The sequence below is a fragment of the Pinus tabuliformis genome, chromosome X, assembly GCF_031772625.1.
Source record: "Pinus tabuliformis cultivar Carrire ecotype Pingquan chromosome X, CPIR1, whole genome shotgun sequence".
In the NCBI taxonomy this organism is placed as follows: Eukaryota; Viridiplantae; Streptophyta; class Pinopsida; order Pinales; family Pinaceae; genus Pinus; species Pinus tabuliformis.
In genome coordinates this window covers 765,763,175-765,788,714 of record NC_142308.1, presented here as the reverse complement: position 1 = coordinate 765,788,714, position 25,540 = coordinate 765,763,175, and the positions used below count along the sequence as shown (strand labels likewise).

General features: G+C 39.8%; 1 protein-coding gene across 1 annotated transcript; it reads right to left on the bottom strand.

The window, feature by feature from the left end:
• Nucleotides 1-8,410: 8,410 nt before the first annotated feature.
• Nucleotides 8,411-11,331, bottom strand: LOC149142100 (uncharacterized). The gene is made up of 4 exons (XM_089451406.1): nucleotides 11,263-11,331; nucleotides 9,527-9,790; nucleotides 8,957-9,199; nucleotides 8,411-8,758 (listed from the first exon to the last, which is right to left on the bottom strand). Exons 1-4 carry the CDS (start codon nucleotides 11,329-11,331, stop codon nucleotides 8,411-8,413), a joined length of 924 nt encoding a protein of 307 aa, XP_089307532.1.
• Nucleotides 11,332-25,540: the final 14,209 nt, after the last annotated feature.

Below are 25,540 nucleotides of genomic sequence, written 5' to 3'. Positions count from 1 at the left end.
AGAAATTTCTGTTTTCCCACCCCAGTTTTCAGTTTCACCTTATTTCTCCCATATAGTTAAATGCCCATTCCCATATCCATACATTTAACAATGAAAAAATAAATTTTTGCTGAAAACACAAATTCTGGAAATTTTACAGAATGCTGGAAAATGCAGAAATAAAATTTAGCAGTTACAAACAGCCATTAAAACACATTTAAACATAGAGATTTTTGGTCAAGGTGACCTGGAAAAACCCCCTACAACTCTTGGGGAAAACCAGTTCGAGAGCTCTTCTTTATTTCTGGAAAATGCCTTTTTACAGTGAGAAATATTCAACAAAAAATTAACAAGCAAATTTACAACTTATCTCTTTTCCCGTGCCTCACAGCAATCTGGAAATTACAGCAAACAGGTTAACAATAAATGTTGTACGGCCTCCTTGACTTTCGTGCCCACTTTCAGCATTAAATGCTGTTGTACGGCCATCATTAAATGCGTTGTATGGTTTGCAATAAATGTGATGCACAGCCTGCAATAAATGCACTGTACAACCCTCGTTTTGCGTGCATAAAAACCAGCAAACTGCTCGATTTTTGTGCAAACCACTCGAAAATCGTGCCAAAATCTGCCTTTCATTGTGTGCTGAATCAGCTGTACAAATCTGCTCAACTGCTGCCTTGGAATGTGTGCCAAGCTGCTGTCTCCTTCTCCTCCCTGCTCAGAAATCTCTCTTGCTCTCTTGCTCTCCTTCTCCTAATCTGCTCATGAAAGAATGACTGACCTTTTCCTCCTTTTCCTCCCTTAATCCAACCCTAAGTGACTTTTGGGTGATCCCTAAATCCAATGGCTGAAATAGATTGAGATCTATGGCTGAGATTAAATGCTCATTTAAATCTCACTTTCTATTTTTTAATTCACCCCACTTTAATAAAGACCCACTTAGTCATTTATTTCCAAAGTCACTTTTCCTTTCTAATTTTTCATTGACTTTATAAAAGTCACTTTAAAATTAGACTTTAGTAACTTTATCACTTGAAGTCACTTTTAAATTAGATTTGACTTTATAAAAATTATAAAGTCACTTTAGGAGAAAAAATAAATTCTTTTGGACACTTTTTCCTAGGCCAAAGATCAAAGCCTTAGGGAACCACCTATCCTCTGGTACCAAATTTCAACACTCCCTCTTACCGAGGAAGGTGTTCCTCACCACACCCATTTTGTCTCTGAGGTAGTCATGCTTGCCCCGTGGTAAGGCTTTGGTAAGAATATCTGCAACCTGCTCATCAGTGGGAATATACTCAAGCTTCATAGCGCCCTTCTGAACACAGTCTCTGATGAAATGATATTTGATCCCGATATGCTTTGACCTGTCATGAAATACTGGATTCTCCGTGAGTTTAATGCAACTCTGATTATCACAGTAAATCACTGAAGGTCTCAACAGCTGACCAAATAAGCCAAACAACATCTTGCGAAGCCAGATGGCCTCACAACTAGCTAGACTGATTGCCATATACTCTGCTTCCGCTGAACTCAATGTTACTGACTGCTGCTTCTGGCTGAACCATGACACTACTACCGAACCCAACCTAAAACAGCACCCTGAAGTGCTCTTCCTATCAGAAGCACAACCTTCCCAATCAGAATTAGTGTAACCTACCAATCTCACTCCATCCCCCTGTCTGTAGTCCAGACCATAATCCACTATCCCCTGCAAGTACCGCAAACTGTGTTTTGCAGCCACCCAGTGAACCTTCCTAGGCTCACACATAAACTGACTCATCGTGTTGACTGCAAAACAAATATCTGGTCTAGTGTTGACTAAATACATCAAGGAACCAATCAGCTGCCTGTACAATGTGGGATCCACCAACTCAGAATCCGAAGCATGAAGCTTCTTCTAGTTGGTGATCATCGGTGTCGACATGGGTCTACAATCCTCCATGCGGAATCTACCAAGGATGTCCACAATATACTTCCCCTGCTCAAGGAAGAAATGCCCCTCCTCCTACCACACACCTCCAAACCCAAAAAGTAATGCATCAAGCCGATGTCCTTCATCTCAAACTCCACCGCAAGATCTCTCTTGCAGTGCTCTATGAGTCTCTCTGCACCTGTAATGACCAAGTCATCCACATACAACACTAGAATGAGAGGCTCCTCACCTATCACAATAAAGTAAAGGTTTGGATCTGCCTCACTCTTTGTGAAACCCATCCCCTGCAAATATGTATATATCCTGGAGTAGCAAGCTCTGGGAGCTTACTTCAGGCCATAAAGGGCCTTCTTTAGTCTACACACATGGGACTCCTTCCCATGCACCTCAAAGCCCTGTGGCTGCTCAATGTACACCTCCTGTATGAAGCCATTGAGAAATGCAGTCTTCACATCCATCTGGTGGATCTCCCAACCCATCTCTGCTGCTATCGATATAATGGAGCGGATCAAAGTATATCGAGCCACGGGAGCGAAGGTCTCCTCATAATCAACTCCATCTACCTGGGAGAACCCTCTAGCCAAAAACCTCGCTTTGAATTTCTCAATGCTGCCATCTGTAGCATGCTTTACCTTGTAAAGCCATCTGGAAGTAACCACGGATTTTCCCTCAGGCCTCGGCACCACCTCCCAAACATCATTCTTCATGATAGAAGAATACTCCTCCTGCATGGCTTCTCTCCAGACTTGCTGGCTAGCTACCTCCTCATACCTAGAAGGCTCAGAGTCAAGGATGATGGTAACCATTGCCATATAGCTACAAAACCTCTTAGGTGGTCTACTCTCTCTGACTGGCCTCTTCGGCTCAGCAACATATGTGGCATCTCTCAAGGTGTGCTGAAGCCACTAGGGCTTCCTCTTCCTTGAGTGCACTTCTCCCATAGGAGAATGAAACTCCTCCTCCCCATCATCATCAGGAGCCTAAACTCCTGACTGTCTGTCTGCTGTCCTCCTGCCTGCACTTGAACCTGTAGAAGCTGAGGTACCGTGTGAACTATCCACCAGTGGACTCCCTAGTGAACTGCTCTGTGAACTTCTCTGAATGCTGCCCAGAGCACCACCCCTCTGGCTCGGTGAGCCACTGCTCACTGACGGACCTGACATCCTCATAGATGTACCTCCAGATCCTCCTGATCCCTGCCCACTGGATCCCTGCGACTGACTCAACTGCTGCTGAGGGTCTGGCTGATCCAGATACTCTAACTCCTGTGACCTCCTAAAGGCCCTGTCCTCCTCAAACTTCACATCTTGCCTAACAACAACTCTCCTTTGTGCAGGAATGTAAATCCGAAGGGCCTTTGAGGTCTCACTGTAGCCCACAAAGATACCCTTCTCTATGGTGGGCTCTAGTTTGGTCCTCTTCTCCTTGGGTATGTAGGAGTATGTAATGCATCCAAAGATACAAAGATGACCAATATCAAGCTTCTTCCCAGAGAAAGCATCCTCCGGAGTCATGTGCCCCAAGGCACGATGCGGACTCCTGTTCTGCAAGTAAACAGCTGTGTTGCAAGCCTCTACCCACAAGAACAATGGCAACCCCTGATCATGTAACATGGCTTTGGCAGCCCCTACGATGGATCTGTTCTTCCTCTCTGCAACCTCGTTCTGCTGGGGGTTGTAAGGAACATTGAACTCCCTCCTAATGCCTGCCTCCGCACAATAGTCAACAAACTCTCCAAGGGTGTACTCTCCCCCATTGTCCGACCTCAGGGACTTGATCTTCCGACCTGTCTGTGTCTCCACAAGAGCTCTAAACTCCTGAAACCGCTTGAAGACCTCACTCTTGGTCTTCAAGAAATAAATCTAGGTCCTCCTGGAGTGATCATCAATGAATAAAACATAGTACTCATATCCACTCAAGGAAACATGAGACATCCGACCGCTCACATCAGAATGAATCAAATCAAGTATCCCAGTCGCTCTGTTGTCACTGCTAGGAAAAGGGGATTTGGCAAACTTGCCCATCACACATCCTTTGCAAGTATCAAAGTGATCAGTACTGAAATCTGGCACACCTGTAGTGATCTCCCACAAGGTCCTCAAGGCTCCATGATACATATGTCCCATCCTGCGGTGCCAAATCTCACACAGCTCAGAACTGCTAGTTCTGCTGTCGGTACTACTGCTCAATGCCACAAGGGACTGGAATGCAAACTTGTACACCTTTGCATGGCGTACACCTATCACTCTAGATGAATCAGCTGGAGTGCCCCTGGGATACATCAACACCTGTCCTCCTCTGAACAGTATTTCATATGCTCTGTCCTCCAAGGCTGAGACGGATATGAGGTTCTTCCTCATCCCTGGCACATAAAGAACATCTGACACCTTCAAGTGAGGTTTGGACTCCCTTTGAAATGTCAGTGTCCCCACACCGACTGCTCTAACAACTCTGTCATCACCGAGTACTACCTCTATATCAGTGCCACTCTCTGAAAGCTCTGAGAAGTACTCCCGGACTCCTGTCATGTGACGTGAAGCCCCACTGTCCACATACCAGATACCCGATGATGCTCCGCCAATCGAGGGAAAAGCATGCTCCCTCTGAACTTGTGTGGCAGGTGATCCTGCACTAGAGGACTCATATGCAGTGAACCAAAACTCTCGGTCAAAACGAACTGCAAAGTCCTCAACCTCTACTGAAGCTGCCATGCTCTGGTTCTTCCCCTTCTTCTTCTTCTTCTCCGGACACACAACTGCATAGTGTCCCATCTTTTGACAATTCCAACACTTCACCTTGGAATAGTCCTTCTGTGTGTTACCCTGTTTACCTTTACCTTTTCCTTTGCCCCCACCATTGCTTGTGGAAGCCTGCTTCTTCCCTTTTCCTTTCTTGCCTCCTGCCGACAGTGCTACATCCTCATCCTACTCAACTGGCTTGGCTGCCCCAAGCTGACCTTTCCTGATCTCTGTCTGAATGCAATCATCCCAAAACCTCTCCCATGTGGGAAGGGTCTCACGTGCACAAACCCCATCAGCAAAGTTCATCCATGAACGGGGGAGGCCATTCACTGCAATCCGCACCAACTCAGTGGGTTGAATGGCCTCTCTAATTGCTGCCAACTCATCTCTCACATTAGTAATCTTTGTGAGATATTCAGCTGCACTATCATTACCCATCTTAATGTTCTTCAGCTTCTCCTTCAGGACCATTTTCGGGTTCTCATTGGTACTCTGGTAGAGATTGGACAATGCTATCCACATCTCATGGGCATTTCTCTTTCCTCTCACATGAGGAATGCAATGGTCTTTGACATTGTCTACAATCAGCCTCTTACCCTTGTTGTTCTTTTTATTATACTCAGCCAACTGAGTAGCATCAGTAGCACAACAATAGGGTTCTGTGTGGTATGCACCATGATATCCCAGACTTCTGCCTCCTCAAAGATACTCTGCATTCTCTCCTTCCAAACGTTGTAATTTGTATGTTCATCCAGCCTATCCTCCACCCTCAATCCTAATGACATTCTGTTGTCCTAAAACTGAAAAAAATCACTATTGTAGTAAAGATAAAACTGTTGTTTGTGAAAAATCAGCTTGCTGGAATTTTCTGAGTGAAAAATCAGCAGCTGTAATTTTTCATCCTTGCTGTCCCAAACTGCACTTTAGCACTCAAGCTCTGATACCATGTAGAAATTTTTGTTTTCCCACCCCGGTTTTCAGTTTCACCTTATTTCTCCCATATAGTTAAATGCCCATTCCCATATCCATACATTTAACATTGAAAAAATAAATTTTTGCTGAAAACACAAATTCTGGAAATTTTACAGAATGCTGGAAAATGCAGAAATAAAATTCAGCAGTTACAAACAGCCATTAAAACATATTTAAAGACAGAAATTTTTGGTCAAGGTGACCCTGGAAAAACCCCCTACAACTCTTGGGGAAAACCAGTTCAAGAGCTCTTCTTTATTTCTGGAAAATGCCTTTTTATAGTGAGAAATATTCAGCAAAAAATCAGCAAGCAAATATACAACTTATCTCTTTTCCCATGTCTCACAGCAATCTGGAAATTACAGCAAACAGGACAGCAATAAATGCTATACGGCCTCCTCGACTTTCGTGCCCACTTTCAACATTAAATGTTGTTGTACGGCCAGCATTAAATGCCATGTACGGACTGCAATAAATGCGTTGTACAGCCTGCAATAAATGCATTGTACGGCCCTCGTTTTGCATGCAGAAAAACCAGCAAACTGCTCGTCGATTTTTGTGCAAACCACTCCTCAAATATCATGCCAAAATCTGTCTTTCACTGTGTGCTAAATCAGATGTACAAATCTGCTCAACTGCTACCTTGGAATGTGTGCCAAGCTGCTGTCTCCTTCTCCTCCTTGCTCATAAATCTCTCTTGCTCTCTTGCTCTCCTTCTCCCAATCTGCTCATGAAAGAATGAACGACCTTTTCCTCCTTTTCCTCCCTTAATCCAACCCTAAGTGACTTTTGGGTGATCCCTAAATCCAATGGCTAAAATAGATTGAGATCTATGGCTGAGATTAAATGCTCATTTAAATCTCACTTTCTATTTTTTAATTCACCCCACTTTAATAAAGACCCACTTAGTCATTTATTTCCAAAGTCACGTTTCCTTTCTAATTTTTCATTGACTTTATAAAAGTCACTTTAAAATTAAACTTTAGTAACTTTATCACTTAAAATCACTTTTAAATTAGATTTGACTTTATAAAAATTATAAAGTCACTTTAGGAGAAAAATTAAATTCTTTTGGACACTTTTCCCTAGGCCAAAGATCAAAGCCTTATGGAACCACCTGTCCTCTGGTACCAAATTTCAACATAGACAAGTAATTTAAGCACCATGAGAAGTTGTGAAGCAAACTTAAGACATTTGACAAGCTACACGAATGAAACTTGGTAGTGGTACTAAGTGAACATTCCTTGATCAAAGTTCATACCCTCTCCTTAGCACCACCACTTTTCAAGACAAAGAAGAAATGTGAAATAAATGTGCAACCCACTAAATAAGTTGGCAAAGTTATTGCAACATATATAGGTGGTCATGTCGTGTTGCAATTCCCTGTGAATGTGATCAAATGATATGACCCTAAAGATTCTAATAAGATCCATAACTTTAATCCTAAGTTACCAGAAAACGGATACGGGTATGGGGTTTGAAACGGATACGGCAAATTTTCAAAAAATCTGGATACGATACGGCAGGAAACAACACAATAAACATATATATATATATATATATATATATATATATATATATATATATATATAAAAATAAAAAAATTCATATTACCATTCATATTTCAGAATCTAAATTATCATCTATGATCTATCATGATTCATGATTCATCATCATCAATTCAAGTTTCAACTTTCAAAGTTTTAACATATGCCATATGGCATAAACATTCAAAATTGCCATCATCATTAACGATTATTATAACATTCATGATTCAAGTTTCAAGTTTCAACATATCATCAAGTTTTTGTTTCAAATTTCAAACATCAAGTTATCTAATATCAAGTTTCAAACTTTCAACATGACAAGTTACACAAACACCATCATTACCAAGGTCCAAAACTAATAATGCATACTAATTACTACATACTATGAAAGTACAAAATGAACTATGACTGGCACTGGGCAGTCTACTATCATTACTCATAATTCATATGATTGTTCAAAAGTTTAAAAGTTAAAAGTTAAAACACCATCATAAATTACATTTACATATCATCAAATATGTCTTCATTCATGCCACTATAATGTTCCACTTCCACATCCTCTCTAGAAGTGGCACTGGGAACATTGCTGCCATGTCCACTTGAAGATGCACCTATTCCCAGTGATGGCTCCGAATCAAACAAACTCATGTGAGACATGGCATTCAATGTCATATCCAAGTCAGGAAACTCTGGTTCCACGTCCCATAATTTGGTGGGCCCAAATTTGTATTCATCTCTCTTGTGTGACAGAAGGCGAAGGTTTGAATGAACATACACTAGTTCCTCAGCCTTCTTAGAGCCCAATCTGTTTCGCTTCACTAAATGGATGAAGCCATATGTACTCCAGTTCCTTTCTGTTGAAGAAGAACTAGCAACCTGTGACAAGACCTTGATGGCCAATTTTTAGATATGTGGAAGTGCCCCACCATAGAAGTTCCACCACTCAATTGGATTTAATCTGCTTTTGTCCCGCATACACTCAATATCACAACCCCAACCCTCTAATCCCACAAAATGAGAAAACTGTGCACGAATCCGAAGCCCAATTTTAGGATCTACAAAAAGCTTTCTAAAAGCATTTTTAAATCCTTCTGCGACTTCTGGGTCTTTGTTTGGTGCGCTTCTTTCTGGATCATGTAGCAACTCTGCAGCATAATATTTTGGATTCAGTGCATAGGCTAAAAGGTGAAATGGGGTGGTCATCTTGTTCCACCTTTTGGTCAATATATATTTTACTTCTCTGTAAAATATTTCATTGGGTCATTCTCCTTGGCATTTATAACCAACCTTATCTTCTCTATCATGGAATCAATGCCCTCATACACCTCTCCCAGATTAGGCATATCTGTGTCAAACATACGGAGCAAATCCACAATTGGCTTAGTAAATGCCAAGAGGTACTCCACCTTATCCCACCATTCATCATCAACAACCAACCGTTTCATTGCTTGTGCTCTATCAGATTGGGATTGCCTCCATTGATTCCAAAGAGAACTGCATACCATTGATTGTAATGCATCTTTCACCTGCATGAGCCTTGTTAAGACTATGATGTGAGAAGCAAATCGAGTCTCAGCAACCTGCAGGTGTCAAATTGCCAATGTTTCAAATTTCAATCAATTTGAAAAATCATAATTTGATTGAATATTAATAACCTATTATGATTCACGAATCATGACATTTGAGAATCCAATTTAGATATTTGAATTTAGAGTCACAAATTAGAATTTATGAAATATTTAATAAACTTTAAACTTTAAAGTTTAAAGTATATGTACCTTAAGGAGCTCCAACTTAGCAAATTCCCTGTAGATGCCTTGGGACATGTGGTGGTTTGTGATAAAGGCTTGAATTTCTTTTGCCTCTTCAAATATTTTTCGAATCCACTCAATTTGCTTCCCCAACTTGCTCAACATGAGGTTCAATGAATGCACAGCACAAGGGGTCCAAAAAATGTGTTGATATTTGCCTTCAATAATTAGGCCTGCTGCTCTACACACCGTTGCATTGTCAGTTATTACCTGGACAACATTTTCAGGCCCCACCAATTCAATTGCTTCAATTAAGATGTTAGCAATGAATTGAGAATCTTTCATCTGCCCTTCACAATCCACTGCCTTCAAAAACATTGCCCCATGTGGGCTCTGAGCAATCACATTGATCAAAGGCCTATTTCTTTGATCTTTCCATCCATCAGAAATGATGGACACCCCTGAAATGAGCCATGAATCATGAATGGGGGCTAATTTAGCCTCCAAATCTAACTTTTGAGCACTCAACAATGTGGTGTGTATCTTCTCATATCCAGGGCTCTTGTACCCTCTTGGGGCTTCATTCAAACATTTTACCATCTTTGCCCAGTAAGGAGATTGCACAAGGTTAAAGGGAAGGCCATTTGCATAAATGCATTGGGCTACAGCTGCATCTGCTATCTCTCGAGCATCATTATTAAAACTCTTCTCAAGCGGTCCCAAATTTGACCGCTTTGACCCAACAATTCCATGAGAATAAAGTGGAGGCTTTGATGAAGATGCTCCCAACCTTGTTGGGTGTTTTAAATGGGAGGCATGATTTGCTTCATTTGCTTTAGCATCTGCCTCGTCTTGTTCTCTCTGATATTTTGCAATTTTTACCTTGCTTAAACCATTTCCATCTTTCCCATTCTCTTTAGGTGGGTCACTACATATTCAAACCCCATTGTTTCTTAACCCAAGAAAATGTGCTTTAACCCATGTGTATGACCCCTTAAACTCCTTTTTACACTCACTGCAAACCCATGCCAATGATCCACCTCCTTGGATCTTCCCAACAGTAGTGACATATTTCCAAAGTGGTGACTTTGGATCAACTTTCTGGGTTGATTCAGTTTCCTGTGCCACTTCCTCTGCCTCATTCATGGCTGAACTTGAAGTTGCCATGAATGATGATGACATTTACTGAAACTGAAAAAAGAAAATTGACAAATATCAGATATGTATTTTACTATTTAAAAAAAATTTACTTGGTCATTTCTGGATGTGACAGTGAACTGTGACAAGTGAAACTGAAAACTGAAAAAAGTGAACAGTGACTGTGAACTGTGAGTCTGTGACAAGTGAAAAGTAAAACTGAAAACCGAAAAAGTTAAAACTTTAAATTTACAAGGCTTGTAGGTTTACATTTCCTAATCTTCTTTATAATATATATCACTGATTACCTACAGTAGTAACCACAATTGTTAATGAAGATAAAAACTGTTGTTCAGTGTTCACTCATTTTTAATCACTGTTTGCTGCTCTTTTTTACTTTGACGGTTATATCATATGCTGGTTGATTTTGAGTAGAGGATGAAATCGCATTGTTAAGATCTTTTCGCTAGTTCTATGCATCAATGTGGTAGGTTGGAATGGTAATGTTTATCACTAGCTGACTTTTGCTTTGCATTCCAAGCTTCTTCATCAAGTTAGGTTTCAACTTTCGACTCTATTTTCCAAAAGGATATGCCACTTCGTCTTTCTTATCTTTTCATCTGTTACTCTAAAGAAAAATCATTAAACACACAAATCATTAATCTGATTTGCAAATCTGTGCTACTAAAAAAATTAGTGATTTGATCTTATGGAAACCCTCCTTGTGCTGAAGAACAATCTGCCTAAAATGAAGGGAGGTTCTATTGAAATGGCAGCAGGTTGAACTTCCAAGAGTTTTCCTTGGGTTTGTACGCAGAAGATTGGACTTATCATGTGTGCAAATCCAAGAGGTAACAAGGTTGAAACTTGAGACTCTAAAGTTAAAACTACCAGTTGTAAATGTTTCTTAATTGACAACAAAGCAATAACATTAATTAGGGATCACTACATGGCTCTCACACTTCAACAAATAAACCATTGGTTCTATGAAATTTTGTTAGTTGATCTTGACAAAGGAATTATGATATTATCTGATGATTATGATGGTCTGAGACTTGAGTGTTCACTTACATTGTTTGACAGCAATGATATACGGTATACCACAGAATTGGCAATATTATTATTCAGAGCATTTGGTCATTTTGTGAGGACGTTTGATGGATTATAGCCAGCTACAGCCTACGATATTTGCAGACCTCTCCTTCATATACAGCTGAACAATCATGTATATCTGGAACTCTCACAACAGTTTGTGGTGATGACATTTCAATGTGGTCTAATATTTCATTGAGCATTTGAGAGTCTCACCCTGTCATTAAAATTTTAAATGAAACAAGACGATGGAAACAAATCTAAGATTCTAAACAGCTTTGAACATTGAAGTCGAATGAATGTGGTTACACCGTTACGGTTACGTAAATGTTACATAGATATTATGTCACTAGTGACCAAAGTAAAGCTATAGAAGTAACATACGTATTAAGTAGTGACTTCAACAAATCAACAACAGTAAGTAATCTAAAATCTCACGTGATATGAAGTAACAGGCTACAGCAGTAAGTAATCTCCCGTGAACAGAAACTGAATTCTGAAAGCTGTTACAGTGATCCAACGAACTCAGCGGCAACAACACTCAGCGGCGGCAGCGAACTCGGCGACAACGAACTCAGCTCTTGTCGTTTATGGTTTAGAATGAATCATATGAATTTGGAATGAATCATTTAAAGTTAAAAAGTAACTTCAAAACCTAAAACGCTAAATCAGAAATCCATAAAATCTGTTCCTGGTGGCGCCCAAGTTATCAGGCATGAAACGTTTTGATTTTTTTTTAAACGTTTTACGATTTTCTAAAACGTTTTTCGATTTGTTAAATACGTATCAAAAATTGCTGAAACGTATCATTTTTTTTAAACGGGAGGGTTTTCCCATGAAAACGCCTGAAAAACGGCTTAAAAAAATCCGAAACGTTTTGGAATCAACAAAAAAGTATTTAAGCCGTTTTTTTGCCGTTTCTGGGGTGAAAACGTATCAGAAACGGAAAATGGTGTTTTGGCCCTTCAGGGAGCCGTTTCCGGTAACTTAGCTTTAATCATCCTCTGATCCAATAAAGAAGTGTATAAGGAAGTATAACCTTTCATCCAATCTATAACAGCCTTTGAGTCCATTATGACTTGTAATTTTAGATTGTTGAAGTGACGCAATTAAAATGACTAACATAAATGAATAATTCATATTATTGTAGTTCTTATTAGTTAGTCATATTTTTGTTCCTAAACTAAATTAGTCATTCACGTTAGTCATTTTTAGTAGTATTACATATTAGCTAGTCATATATTTTAACTCCAGACTAAATTAGTCATTTATGTTAATCGTTTTTAGTTGGGTCTCTTAATATTGCTAATTTTTGGTAGTATTTCACTTGAGAAAGTTGTGGTGACTAACATTTTTAGTCACCTAGTCACTAATTTCACCATTTTCTACTAGTGACATTAGGGCTCCTAGGGCATCAATTTCTCGACAAACCAACCATAGAAAAAATTTGATCTCTTAGCCACTACTATGCTAGTGCATCTCCTAGGCCTCTTGTAAATTTGAGGGAATTCTGACTATGGGGTTGTGATATATCCCGATCCCTAGCCTCGAGTTTGGTTTTTGCTCTAAGTTTCCCTAAGGCTAGTTCCTCATAGCGATCATTTTGCAACTTTAAGTGAAAATCATTTTTTCAATCCCCGATTTATTCACCATAGATTTATTCTCTAATTTTGAACTTCATTTTTACAGGATTAATTTGTAATTACCTCAAGGAATTGTTTTGTGGAGGAAATGAGGAGTTTCTCCTTGGATCACTTACCTCCAACTTTTTTCCAAGGGTTTATTTAACCAGTTTTGATTTTTTTTTCTTACTTTCTTAAGCATATCGAGAGCTCATTCGTACCTCTAACACTTCTTAAAAGTGATTACTTTAAAGGATCTTGTATAATTTCCTCTCTATTCCAACTATTATGATGAATGCCAGTTGTTCATTTTGTTTTACAAGTCTTCCTTTTATTAAACCCTCCACTCCTTTAATTTAGGGATTTTCCTTTGTACAGGGCATATGCCAACAATTCACTGAGTTTATCTTCCTTCCAAACATTATGTCAATGGTAAGGGTTTTATTATATAGCGACTCTTAGAGTGCATGAAAAGTTTACTCCAATTTTCTTAAGATTCACTCAGATCTTAATTCTTGTAATATTACTTGTGCACAGGGGTAGAGTTCAATGCAATGCAAGGATCATACTCGGGTAACTATGATCCCTAGCTGAAAACGAATTTCTTACTTTTGTTCAACATCATTTTATAATTTAAGTAACTCCCTTTTGTTTAACAATAGATACAAGATTACTTTCATAAACTTAAAAATAACAAAACTTAAACTTTTCGAGGGAAATAACTTTTTACTCTATGAGCCTTTTACAATCATCCCTATCTATCACATAGAAACATAAATAATATATACAACTCAATTTCTCCGCAACACATGATCAAATAATTCAAAAAACTTATCTGTATTTTTTTAAATATAATAGGAATAACCATATTACTCCCAACCAATGAATTTCTTACTTCAAGGATTTCCCCTTGAGCGTCAGGCTCTTTTCTGTTAGGAAACAAATTAGTAACTTTCACGGATTTCCCTCCTCAAGCCCTAGCAACGTCCTATTATATCTAGTTTGAAAGGTTTATCTATGTAGGTCTAGTGTTTATATCCCACCCAAACCTTGACTTTATTTCTAGATTTCCTTTCTCTCCCACAATCTTGTTTTCTAAATCATATTCCATTCATGATATTTCTCTCCAGTCATGATCATTCTTGTGGTGTGGACCTCATTCCCTAGAAGATGGAGTATTTTATGCCCACTGTCATTTGTTGGACTACAACTGATTTTTAAATGTTTCCTAATAATTGGGGCCTCACTGCTCCTATGGTGTATCCTCTTGTATTTTCAAAATAACAAAAAAGTGAAATAATACTTTATTCATAACAATATATTAAGATTTACATCTACCAACAAAATTTAGTCTTGTCTCCCAAAGCCAATACTTCCACAATATTTACAAGTAAATATAAATAATAATTGACAATTTTTGTCAAGACCACATTAGCCAAAAGATACATGTAAAAAACATTTGATGATGAAATTCCAAAATGTAATATCCCTTTTTGGGAAAATGTAGTAAATAACATAGATGGGTTTGAAACAAAAAATGGTAACTAATAAATAGCCAAAATAACACAACCAACAAATCAAATACACAACATACTCTAGCAATCACTAATCCATTTTATTAATCATCAATATAAGTACATAAAATGAGATGGTACAATAGAACCTAGGCTTGCTCAACGAGTAAAGAAAAATCCAAAAATATGACCCAAATGAAGTAGGGCCCAGAATGAAAATGTGCATTGTCCTGTGGATAATCAACTGCAGACTAGTTGAATAAGAGGATGACCTTGTCTATAGAATGCCTATATCACCCTCGAAACACACCCACCAAATCATCCCCAAAAACCCAGAAAAAACCCAACAAGGGTTTTGCTTCAATACAGAAGATGGGAGAACACAGCAAAGAAATGTTTATATGGCCCTCTATAAGAAATGTTCCTTTGACAATGCCTTCAATTCCACTACTGGAAATAACCCCAAATATCCTACCTAAAATACTTTGTAGCAAACCCCCAGCTCCTGCTCCAAATATAGAATTCGATTTAACTCATCAAAGGCATACGCAAGCCCTCCCAAAGAGAATACACATTGAAAATATGTAGAACTTGTCCCCCACAAACTCCCGTATTCTTCACCTACAATAACCTCCAAAATTGTATCTCCAAAGTGTAGGAATAAGTCCTTCGACTCTCGCTGCCAAAATTACTAAAGCGACCCAACTGACAAGTCAATTCACACTGCCCCTACCCCAGGGGATGCACACTATTGATTCATAATACAAAATATGATACTCTCTGGAAGCCCTGAAATAGAAATCCCAAATTTCTAGCTAGGGAGACACTTGAAGTTCTCTGAAACTAGCTTGGAATCTCGAATGAGACTCCTTGTACTCAACAAAACTCTGGACCTTGTTCTAAACAACTCCAAGATATGTTAATTTCTAAAATGTGATGGTCAAAAGATAATCTAAAGTGCTCCCTCCTTGCCTTTAAATGAGCTTGGCCTCATATGCTCTCCTTGGTGGCTCCCACTTTGCCTCCAACTCACACTCCCTCTATAATGGTGCACATTACCTCCTTGGTGGCCCCCACTTTACCTCCAAATCACACTCCCTCTCTAATAATGTGAATTGCCTCCTTGGTGGCCCCCGCTTTTCTTCCCAAAAATTACACTTCCTTATCTAGTGGTGCACATGGCCTCCTTGTGGCCCACGCCAACATCCTCATATTGTAAATTAAAAATTGGGGACATTACATTCCTCCCTCCCTAAATTTACTTTCCCTCATGCAATGCTTGAACAAATGATCTCTCTATTTTCTAACCCAAACTACCTCTGCAAGCAATAATGGGGTCCCAAATGTGCCATTAAGTCACCGCAGATCTGTGTGATAGCCTTTCAAAAAGGAATCCATCGATACTAGGATTCCAACTCTTCATGCTCGACGTGAAGCACCCCTTTCTCCACAAATAATCCAAAAATTTATGGGTGCAAGAGGACTCCCACATAATATCGACATGAAGAGTACCTCGATACTACCAAACCCCTATCAACCCCTTGGGAAATTGTCATGTCGAGAAATTGATCCTAGGATCCTCAAGAGTGAACTCCTTAAGGTACAAAACAAGTCTCATAGAATAGGTCCCTTGTCCCTTTGAGCCAATGACATCCATCTCCTTCTGGTCATAAGGCCATCCATGTGAAGTGTCATGCCATCCCAACATGCCCCTTGGAAGTATTATACCTACTCCCAAAGGGAGGCCCACTGAGATATCTGGGTGTCCTTTCTAGGTGGGAATACACTCTCCCCAATATGTGACCCAACTGTTATTCCTTGTAGCTCTAAGGTCCCATACTAATCTCAAAGTGATACCACCATGTGGATGTTGCGTCGGTCTGGTCATAAATCCGACCCTCACATGGTCTTGCAAAGTCATCCACTCTTATAATCCTTTGTCAAAACACTAATAAGGGTTAAGTCAAATACGGGGAAATATATCTTGCCAAGGCATCCTAGTAAGAATCTACCAATCCATGTCCAGTCTCTAAGAAAAACAATAGCAGGGAATGCCTTCCTCGATCCATAGTTATGATATTAACGATCCTTGACCATTCAGCGCAAGGAAGATGTGGTCTTGTCTTTATCATTCCCATGGTCATACCGGAATAAGGTAGTCCACTAACCCAATGGTCCCTAGATCCCACATCCATATTTTAATCCCATCACTTCCAATTCCTACTGCTGACCACTACGTAGTGTGATGGCCAGTAGAAACCACATGTGTCAATTGTCCTGCCATACTAGTCCAGTGCCCTAAGTCATCAACGAATCACTAGTGCATGAACCGCACTCCGTAAAACTGAAACCCAATGGAAGACTTGCATGATATTCCCCTATAGAAATCATCTCATACCTAAGGGTGGATGAATTGCCAAGTCAAGAGACACCTAGATCCTGATCAATTCACAAAAATAATTTTTGATGTTGACGTTGTGATTCTGTAGTCATAACTGTCTCCCTGTCATGCTCATAATAGGACCTCCTTGTTGAATTTCCACAACCCTAGTGTCTATGATAGAATCTTAAAATTGCTGACGCTAGAAACCAAGAATCTCAACAAATCTACTTTTCACAGCGAAATATAAATCACAGTAAATCACATATGCACAAATATAGACAACTTTTTCCAAAATATTTTACAACAACCCAATCTTCATTATATTAAACCAAGTAATACAACAGTCTAGGGATCCCATACCAAGGATAATGGCCCTCAAATATCCAATGGTACAAGAATACAAGATACAATGACGATCTCGTTGCTCTAGTGCATAATCACAACCTCTATGTTGTATCTCATAATGTCTATCCTTCGCTCTTGATCTCCTCTCTAGCTGCCCCTTAGTCCATCAAGAGGCAACACATAGAGACTCTAGAAGGGCTGCCACCTATCACTGCTGTAAATCACTTTTGTTACAATGAACATGAGCTTATTCAATCTTCTCCTCTAGGTTGGCCAATACCTTGATCTCTAATCTGCCAATCTAGTAGCTTCTTTCATCCGCCAAAGAGCTACACATTAGGCTCAATCCTTCACCCAACACACAATTGTCAATGTTCTTCTTGTCACGCTTATCTAGGGCTACTTTGGACACTTTCTTATTACCCTCCACCGACCACTAAGTTCCCAATGCAAATGTCACAAGTCCACTATGAAATTGCTCCTAGGAAAGGCTTCCAACCACCAAGTCAAGCCTTCCAATTGGCCAAACACTAGGGAAACTTTCCACCTAGCACAAATTCAACATAGATACAACTCACACATTCCTCTTGACTACTGTAACACTCCTGCAATTTAAGGTCATTGGTTAGGGAAATATAATAGTCCACACTTTCCCCTTTAAACCACCCAAACTCCCTTCTATTGTTGTCACTTCCTCTCTCCTTCAACCTAAGCTAGACTGATCCCCAAAACATGGTCTCAACCTCTTCTTATTGTTGTCCAAATAGACATGTGGCTACCTGAAAGTTACAGCCACCCTGCGGCTCCTTAAGGAAGAGATGAACCAGCCCTCAAGCCATGCTACATTACCCTAGAACTCATCTAGGAACTACGACATGCATGCTCCTCTACTCGTACCTTCATAGGAGATGAAAATAACCCAAAATAATCATATTCTCCTCCATGTCTTGTCCTTAAGTGACTTTGGCTGCTTCATAATTGTATCTCTGTGAATGTTTCACTTGTGGATGATTAAATAACCTCACACATGTGTCTAATTTATATTCTCACATTTGGCTCCAACAAATTTCTTAAGGAGGTCTTGCCTCGCTATCATGAGGTCTCCAACTATTAGGCTAACCTTAACCAAGCCCACGATATATCCTCAAAAATTAATATCTAGTCTTCTACAACTTAGATTTTGATGATTTTCATTGTGTTGGATTCTCCTCATTGTCCTCTATCATCTCCATTCATCACATGTAGAAAATTTCTCATGGTTTTTTCCCAAACATTGATGGATGAAAAATCCCAACCTTGGGTTCCAAGCCCCCAATCCCCTATTGTGGTGCTTTAACCTCCAAACCCCGAACCCTAGGGCTTGGAGTAGCTCCCAAGTTATAAAAAATCAACACTACCTCTTAGTGAGGGAGGTACTTCCAAGACTAGGAAGTAACTCATCATCATCATCATCATCACTACTTGCAACACGTACCCACTGCTGACGCTCACAACTACAGCAATCCCAGTAATATGAACTATGTCTCTCTCAGAAGTTTCGTTGTCACTGGAAGCATCCCGCTTCTTCTTCTTCTCCTGAAAATTCTTCCACTCTCTCAATGATTCCTTCTTGGTCGTTTTAGGAGCACACTTGCTCCCCACTAACCATGCGCTCTTCTTGGGATGCCAAGTCTCCCTCTAAACTTGCCAACTCCCTCTAGAACTTGACTCTCCCTGAGTCTCTGAAACCTGTACTTTCTTCTCTAGAACTTGTACCTTCTCCTCTAAAGCCTGCATCTACACCTACTTCTTTGGAACCTACACCTAGTCCTCTTACTTCTTCTTCCCAGGATCCATAGGCTTGCTCGCTATCCTATATAGGCCATGCTCTCTAACTCCAAGCACAATACTTGTGGAGCTAGAGCCTTTGGGTCTAAATCTTTCCTTCCCATCCTAGAATAGGGCCTCAAACTCCTTCTTCTCGACCATCGAGACAGACATCACGCTATATCTGATTCCTAGTACAAATAGTACATCCTGGAACCTCATCAACCTATCATGTCTCCATCCTAAATGGTACAACTCTCAATCCTCGAATCTCCTTCTGAGTCCCATTCAGCTAGAGTCTCAAAAACCTCTTGTGACCTTGTCATATGCTTTGATGCACCACTATCCACATACCATCCATACTCATTGATAACACCCTATAAGAAATATGAGATCATAGCAATGTCCTCCTCCTCCAACCTCCTGGTGAGAGCATTTATCTAAAAAAAGTGGCAACACCAGTGACCTACTTCCCTTTCTTCTTCCCATCATCTCCCGTCTTCTTCTTTATCGAACATCTCGATGAAAAATGACCCATCTTGCCACAATTAAAACATTTGACAATACTCAAGTGCTTCTTCTATTTACCCTTCATTTGTGTTGTGAGTTCCATGTCATCATATTCCCTCTTCTTCGGATGAAGATCCTCGTCTCGCAACTCTTCTTGAATAAATTTGTCCCACAACCTATTCTAGTCTAGCAACTTGTCCCTAGCAATGATCCCCTTGATGAATGGACTCCATATGGAGTAAACCCTTTCAAGGAAATCCTCACCATATTAGTATCTGAAATAGTGACATTGATGGTAGCAAGTTCATCTTTGACATGAGACAACCTCGTCAAATACCAAGTCAATCCTTCACCCTGTAACATCTTGGTGGACTTCAACTTGTCCTCTAATACCAATACCTAGTTCTCATTCTTATTTTGGAAAAAATTCTGAAGATCCATCCACATCTCATGAGTGGAGTTCTTCTCGGAGAAATGTGGTATTGGGGAGTCCTTCACACCATCTAGGATGATCAATCTCACCTTCGTATCCAATTCTTCATACACTTCCAGATCCTTAGGGTCAGTCGACTTCTTGATGGATTTCTTGGCAAAGTCTCAAATCTTGTTGACCTGTAAGTCCAACTTTATCATTTCTGTTAGGCCCCTATACTACTAGTGTAACCCCTTATTGTTATTAGTACAACCCCCTTATTATATTGATGTACCCATGTAGTGCCCATATTGTTACTATTGTGCCCCATAGAAGCCCACTATTTTTATTATTGTGCCCTTACATTATTATTGTTATGTCAGCTCTGATTATCTTATGACCCCTTAGACTCCTATATATAGAATGGAGATCTTTTCATTTGTATCATCCAAGAATTATTCATTTGTGTAATGTAAAGGAGGTTTCCCCCACGAAGAGGCTGAATTCTAAGGCGTTAAACTATCTTTTCTATCTTTTTGTGAGCTGGTTTCATAACATTTGGTATCAGAGCTTTGGATTCTAGGGTTTCGCTGCTCCAAATAGGTCATCGTGGCATTTTCGCTATAACTTTTTTTTCTGCGACGTTTCAGAAGCGAAAAAAAATCCATTTGACACGAAATCACACTGAACCTCGGGTCCGAATTTCAGAGCTTTTTGCGCTATATTTGAAGAGATATGATCTGAGGAAATTGGTCTTTTTGCAAAATCCTGAATTACATTCCAAATAGGTGACTTGGGGAAAATTGTCATAACTTTCTCTCTGAGCATCGGATTGAAATTTTGTAAGAAGGTACAGAAAGAGGACGGATTGTAGTTTCCTGTATATATTTTTCAAAGCCAAAGGTCGAAACAGTGACATGTGGCACGTCATACAATTTCGCTCTACTGAACTAGTCTATAATCAGGTCATTGTGGGAGGTTTGGCATAACTCTTCCTTGGAGAATACAATTTGAATCAGACTGGTGGCATTGGAAAGAGGATGCAGAGGGCTACTGCAGGTCGCAATTTCAGAACTTAAAGATTCGAAAGTACAGAGTTACAGTCATTTCAAAATCGAGCTCCTAAAATTAAGAAAAAGCAAGATGAGGAAGTTTGATGGCAAGGATCCGGTAAATTGGATATTTTAGATGGAGCAATATTTTGATCTAAATGGTGTACCACTGTTACAAAAGGTACATATTGCATATTAATATTTAGAATTGAATCAATTTTTATGGTATAAAGGGCTTTGTTCTCGTAAACAACTTGTTACGTGGTCAATTTTCATGGAGGAAATGATAGCACATTATGAGGATACAAAGAGCAACACCTTCTTTAGAGCAACACGACAACAATTGGAAAGAGTAAAAGGGCTTTGTTACATAGTGGAAAGTAAAATTATGGCAACAAGGAAGTCTACCCCTCACAACTATAAAGATGGAAGTGTGGTTTCTCCTAGCCTTCCACAACCTACCAGGGTAACACCACAACAATTGGAAGAAAAAAGAGAAAAAGGGATTTGTTACAATTGTGATAGCAAATGCACTAAAGGTCATAAGTGTGTTGAGAAGAAATTATTTTACATAGAGTATAAAGAGGAGGAAGAAAAGGATCAAGAAACATCAAAAGAAGAGGATATACGCCAGGACCCAACCCCAGAGAAAGAAGAAATGAATCAGACCATATCTTGTAAAGCATTGGCAAGAATTACCACTCCTCAAACTCTCAAGATAGAAGGACATATCAAGAAGAAAAAGGTGCAAGAAGTGAAAGATCACATCGAGAAAGAAGAAATGAATCCAACCATATCTTGTAATTCATTGGTCGGAATTACCACTCCTCAAACTATCAAGATAGAAGGGCATATCAAGAAGAAAAATGTTCAAGAAGTGAAAGATCACATCGAGCATCAAGAAATGAATCCGACCATATCTTGTAAAGGATTGGAAGAAATTACCACTCCTCAAACTCTAAAGATAGAAGGACATATCAAGAAGAAAAAGGTTCAAGCAGTGAAAGATCACATCGAGCATCAACAAGAAGTTCTCCAATTTTTAAAGGATAACGCCACTTTGGTGCAAAATCGAATGAAACAATAGGTAAATCAACATCGTAGTGAAAAATGTTTTGATGTAGGTGATTGGGTACTTTCACTGCTACATCTCAAGCAAGCTATTTATGAGAAGGAAATGTTGGCAATACTATATGCACTTAAGAAATGGCGACCTTACCGAATGGGAAGACACTTCAAGGTAAAAAGGATCATGATAGTCTTAAATACTTTTTATAACAACTATTATCTTTAGAAGAACAAAAAAAAATGGGTCACAAATATGTTGGGTTATGACTTTGACATCATCTATAGAAAAGGGAAGCAAAAATTTGTTGCAGATGCACTCTCAAGAAAGGATGAGGATGTGGAAGCATTGTTTTATGCTATTTCTATTATCCATCCAGATTGGGTAAGCGAAGCAAGGGATGAATGGAAGGACGAAGAGTATGGCCACTCATTCAAAAGTTGCAAAAGATCCCTATTCAAACAATATTGCCAAAACTTTAAGAGGAAGGAAAAATCATATTGGAACCTGGAGCAGTCACAGAAACAAGAACCCGACAGCTACGAAATTGATCAATTTCAGAGTATCTCATCAATTGGAAGAACTTACCCGTTGAAGATTCCACATGGGAGGACAAGAATTTTAGACAGAAGCATCAAGAACTACTCAAGCGTTGAGGACAACACTTTTTGAAGGAGAGGGGCATCTTAGGCCCCTATACTACTAGTGTAACCCCTTATTGTTATTAGTACAACCCCCTTATTATATTGATGTACCCATGTAGTGCCCATATTGTTACTATTATGCCCCATAGAAGCCCACTATTGTTATTATTGTGCCCTTACATTATTATTGTTATGTCGGCTCTGATTATATTATGACCCCTTAAACTCCTATATATAGAAAGGAGGTCTTTTCATTTGTATCATCCAAGAATTATTCATTTGTGTAATGTAAAGCAGGTTGCCTCCTCCAAGAGGCTGAATTCTAAGGCGTTAAACTATCTTTTCTATCTTTTTGTGAGCCAGTTTCATAACAATTTCCTTCCATGGACTATAGTTGGACAACCCTTCCAACTTGTCCTCCTATCGAAGACCAACCTACAACGTATACATTGTAGTGAACCCTTCACCTATAATGTGACCAACTCCCTCTTAAGCTGTACATCGCTTGTGCACTCTTGATTCAATGTCTCTCAAAGTATCTGATCCAGGGATCTTTCGCTTATAGATGTATGAAAAGAATCACATGTGAAAATTACAACTTAACAGAGAATTTTAATGTGCACACAAGAAAAGAAGAAGAAACACATGAAAGCATGACAAGAAGACACCAAGACTTGATAATGGAGTTCGTCCAACTTGGACTACGTCTTCGAGCCCTATTCAATCAATGGGGAGGCCTTCATATATTAAATGGCATGGAAAGAAGAGAATGCATTCATCAGTTTACATAAAAAGAGGTTATACCTCCACTATGGACAATGGCTGTGAAATGGAGACCTCAGATGGAGAAATGGATAGCACCAATGCGTCTGTGGCGATGAAAGGGGCTGAAAACATATAAGATTTGTCCAAATCAGACAAAGTACACTATCGGCCCTCCTGAAAACTCTCCTGCCTCAAACTGCGTGCTGAAAATCCCTCTCCCCTGCTTTCTTCATACATCGGGCCTTTATATGTTTCATTTAGGACAAGGCCGCTTAAAAATCGGAGGTCGGCTTTGTTAGAATGGAAACCGTTCAGGTGGAAGGGTCGGCGGGAAAAACAAACCCTTAAAAATAGCCTTTTATCGTTTAAAAGCAATAATACAAAAGACCCAAAAAACACTGAAAATCTGACCAAAACCTTTAAAACTAGACTTCAAATATATCAAATCGGCCCTATGAATCCATTGGGTCCCATCCTGATCGCAAATCGTTGTTGCTGAGGTCCATGGCCCTGTATATCGGGGAATCGCCGATCGCCGATTATCGATTTGCCCATTCGTCGATTGCCGATTCGCTGATTGCAGATTAGATCCTTGCCGTCGATCTGCTTCCCTATCCGACAGTTGAGATTGCACATCGCTGATCAGGGATCGCAATCACAATGGCCCAAAGGTATTGGTCTTGTTCCTTGGGGTTTCGCCGACCTGATCCGCCGATGCTGACCGCTTTATGTCCCCGATATCGCCGATTGCCTGCCCTCAATTGCGATTAGTTGGAGATCGCTAATCGGGGGTTCTACTACCCTTGCTTCTCCGTCTTTGACTTCTCCGACCCGATATACTAGCAATCATTGATCGGGGGTATTAAATTCCACCCTTTGCACGATTTCTGATGCGATTCCCTTTAAAAGCTAACAACCCATTTTTTAAGGGAAAAAATCCTCATTTTCCAAAGGAACAAGGTGGCCTTCTTTCTGCCATAACTTCATCATCCGGATTTGGATTGGAGTGTCGTTTGCACCATTGGAATTAGGGTGACGAGCACTTCGATCTGATGTCAAGATACCTGCTTTTTTGCTACTTTGAATTTTGAGATTTTCCATGCCATTGTATCTGAAGATCCACCTGGATCAATCCTTCCCATTGAGGATCTTTTGGACCGCCAAATGCTTTCATTAGTCAATTGGCAAGTGAGGGAATTGTTCCCTCACCCTTTCCTTCTGCAGCCATTTGGCCTTGCTGGGGTGCATTCCCTTGAAACCAACTTGAAGGTATTCCACATCTCCTTTCCATGAAGTTCTGGTCCTTCTGTCAAGGATCATGTCTTCATGTAACTCATCGAGATATTTTGGAGCAAAATCATCAACTGTAGGAACTGTTCCCATTTCATCGGTGTCCATGATCAATGGAGGTTCATACAACTTTAGGTTCTCTAAATTCACTACTGAGTACATCTACATATAGATCGGAAAATCAAGATGAAAGGCATTGTTTCCAATCTTCTCCAATATGATGAATGGACCATACCAGATGGGTCGCAACTTCTTCCCTTCTCCCTTCATCCTGTCTTTGCTGATGTGGAACCACACTTTGTCGCCCACTTGGAATTGGTGGTCGACTCGGTGTTTGTCATGTCGAGCCTTGTAACGGGCTTGACTTTTCTCCAACTACTCTTGTACTACTTGGTGAATCAATCGGATTCGCTGAATGAACTGTTGAGCTTTGTCCTTATCATTACGCCCACTAGCGCCATCTTCCCTTCCAAAGACCATATCAAAAGGGTCCCTTGGCAAGTAACCAAATCATGTCTCAAAAGGTGAATGATGCGTAGATGAATGCACTGCTCGGTTGTACGAATGTTGTACATATGGGAGATGTTCATCCCATAACTTGGGATGTTTCCCACAATAGCCTCGTAGCAAGTGTACCACGGTACGGTTGACAACCTCTGTCTGTCCGTCAGTCTGTGGATGGAATGTCGTGCTTCTTTTCAGTTTGGTGTCCATCATCTTCCATAAACTGGTCCAAAACTCTCCGAGAAAGCGAGAGTCTCGATCTGACACAATTGATGTGGGTAATCTAAAATGGAACCAAACATACTGAAAGAAAAGAGAAGCAATCTGCTCTGCAGTGATCTGCTTTTTACAAGGCATCAGAATACACATTTTGCTAAAATGGTCAATGACCACATACAAATAGTCGTGACTCTTCCTAGACAAAGGAAAACCTCCTACAAATTCCATTGACACACTTTCCCATGGACGA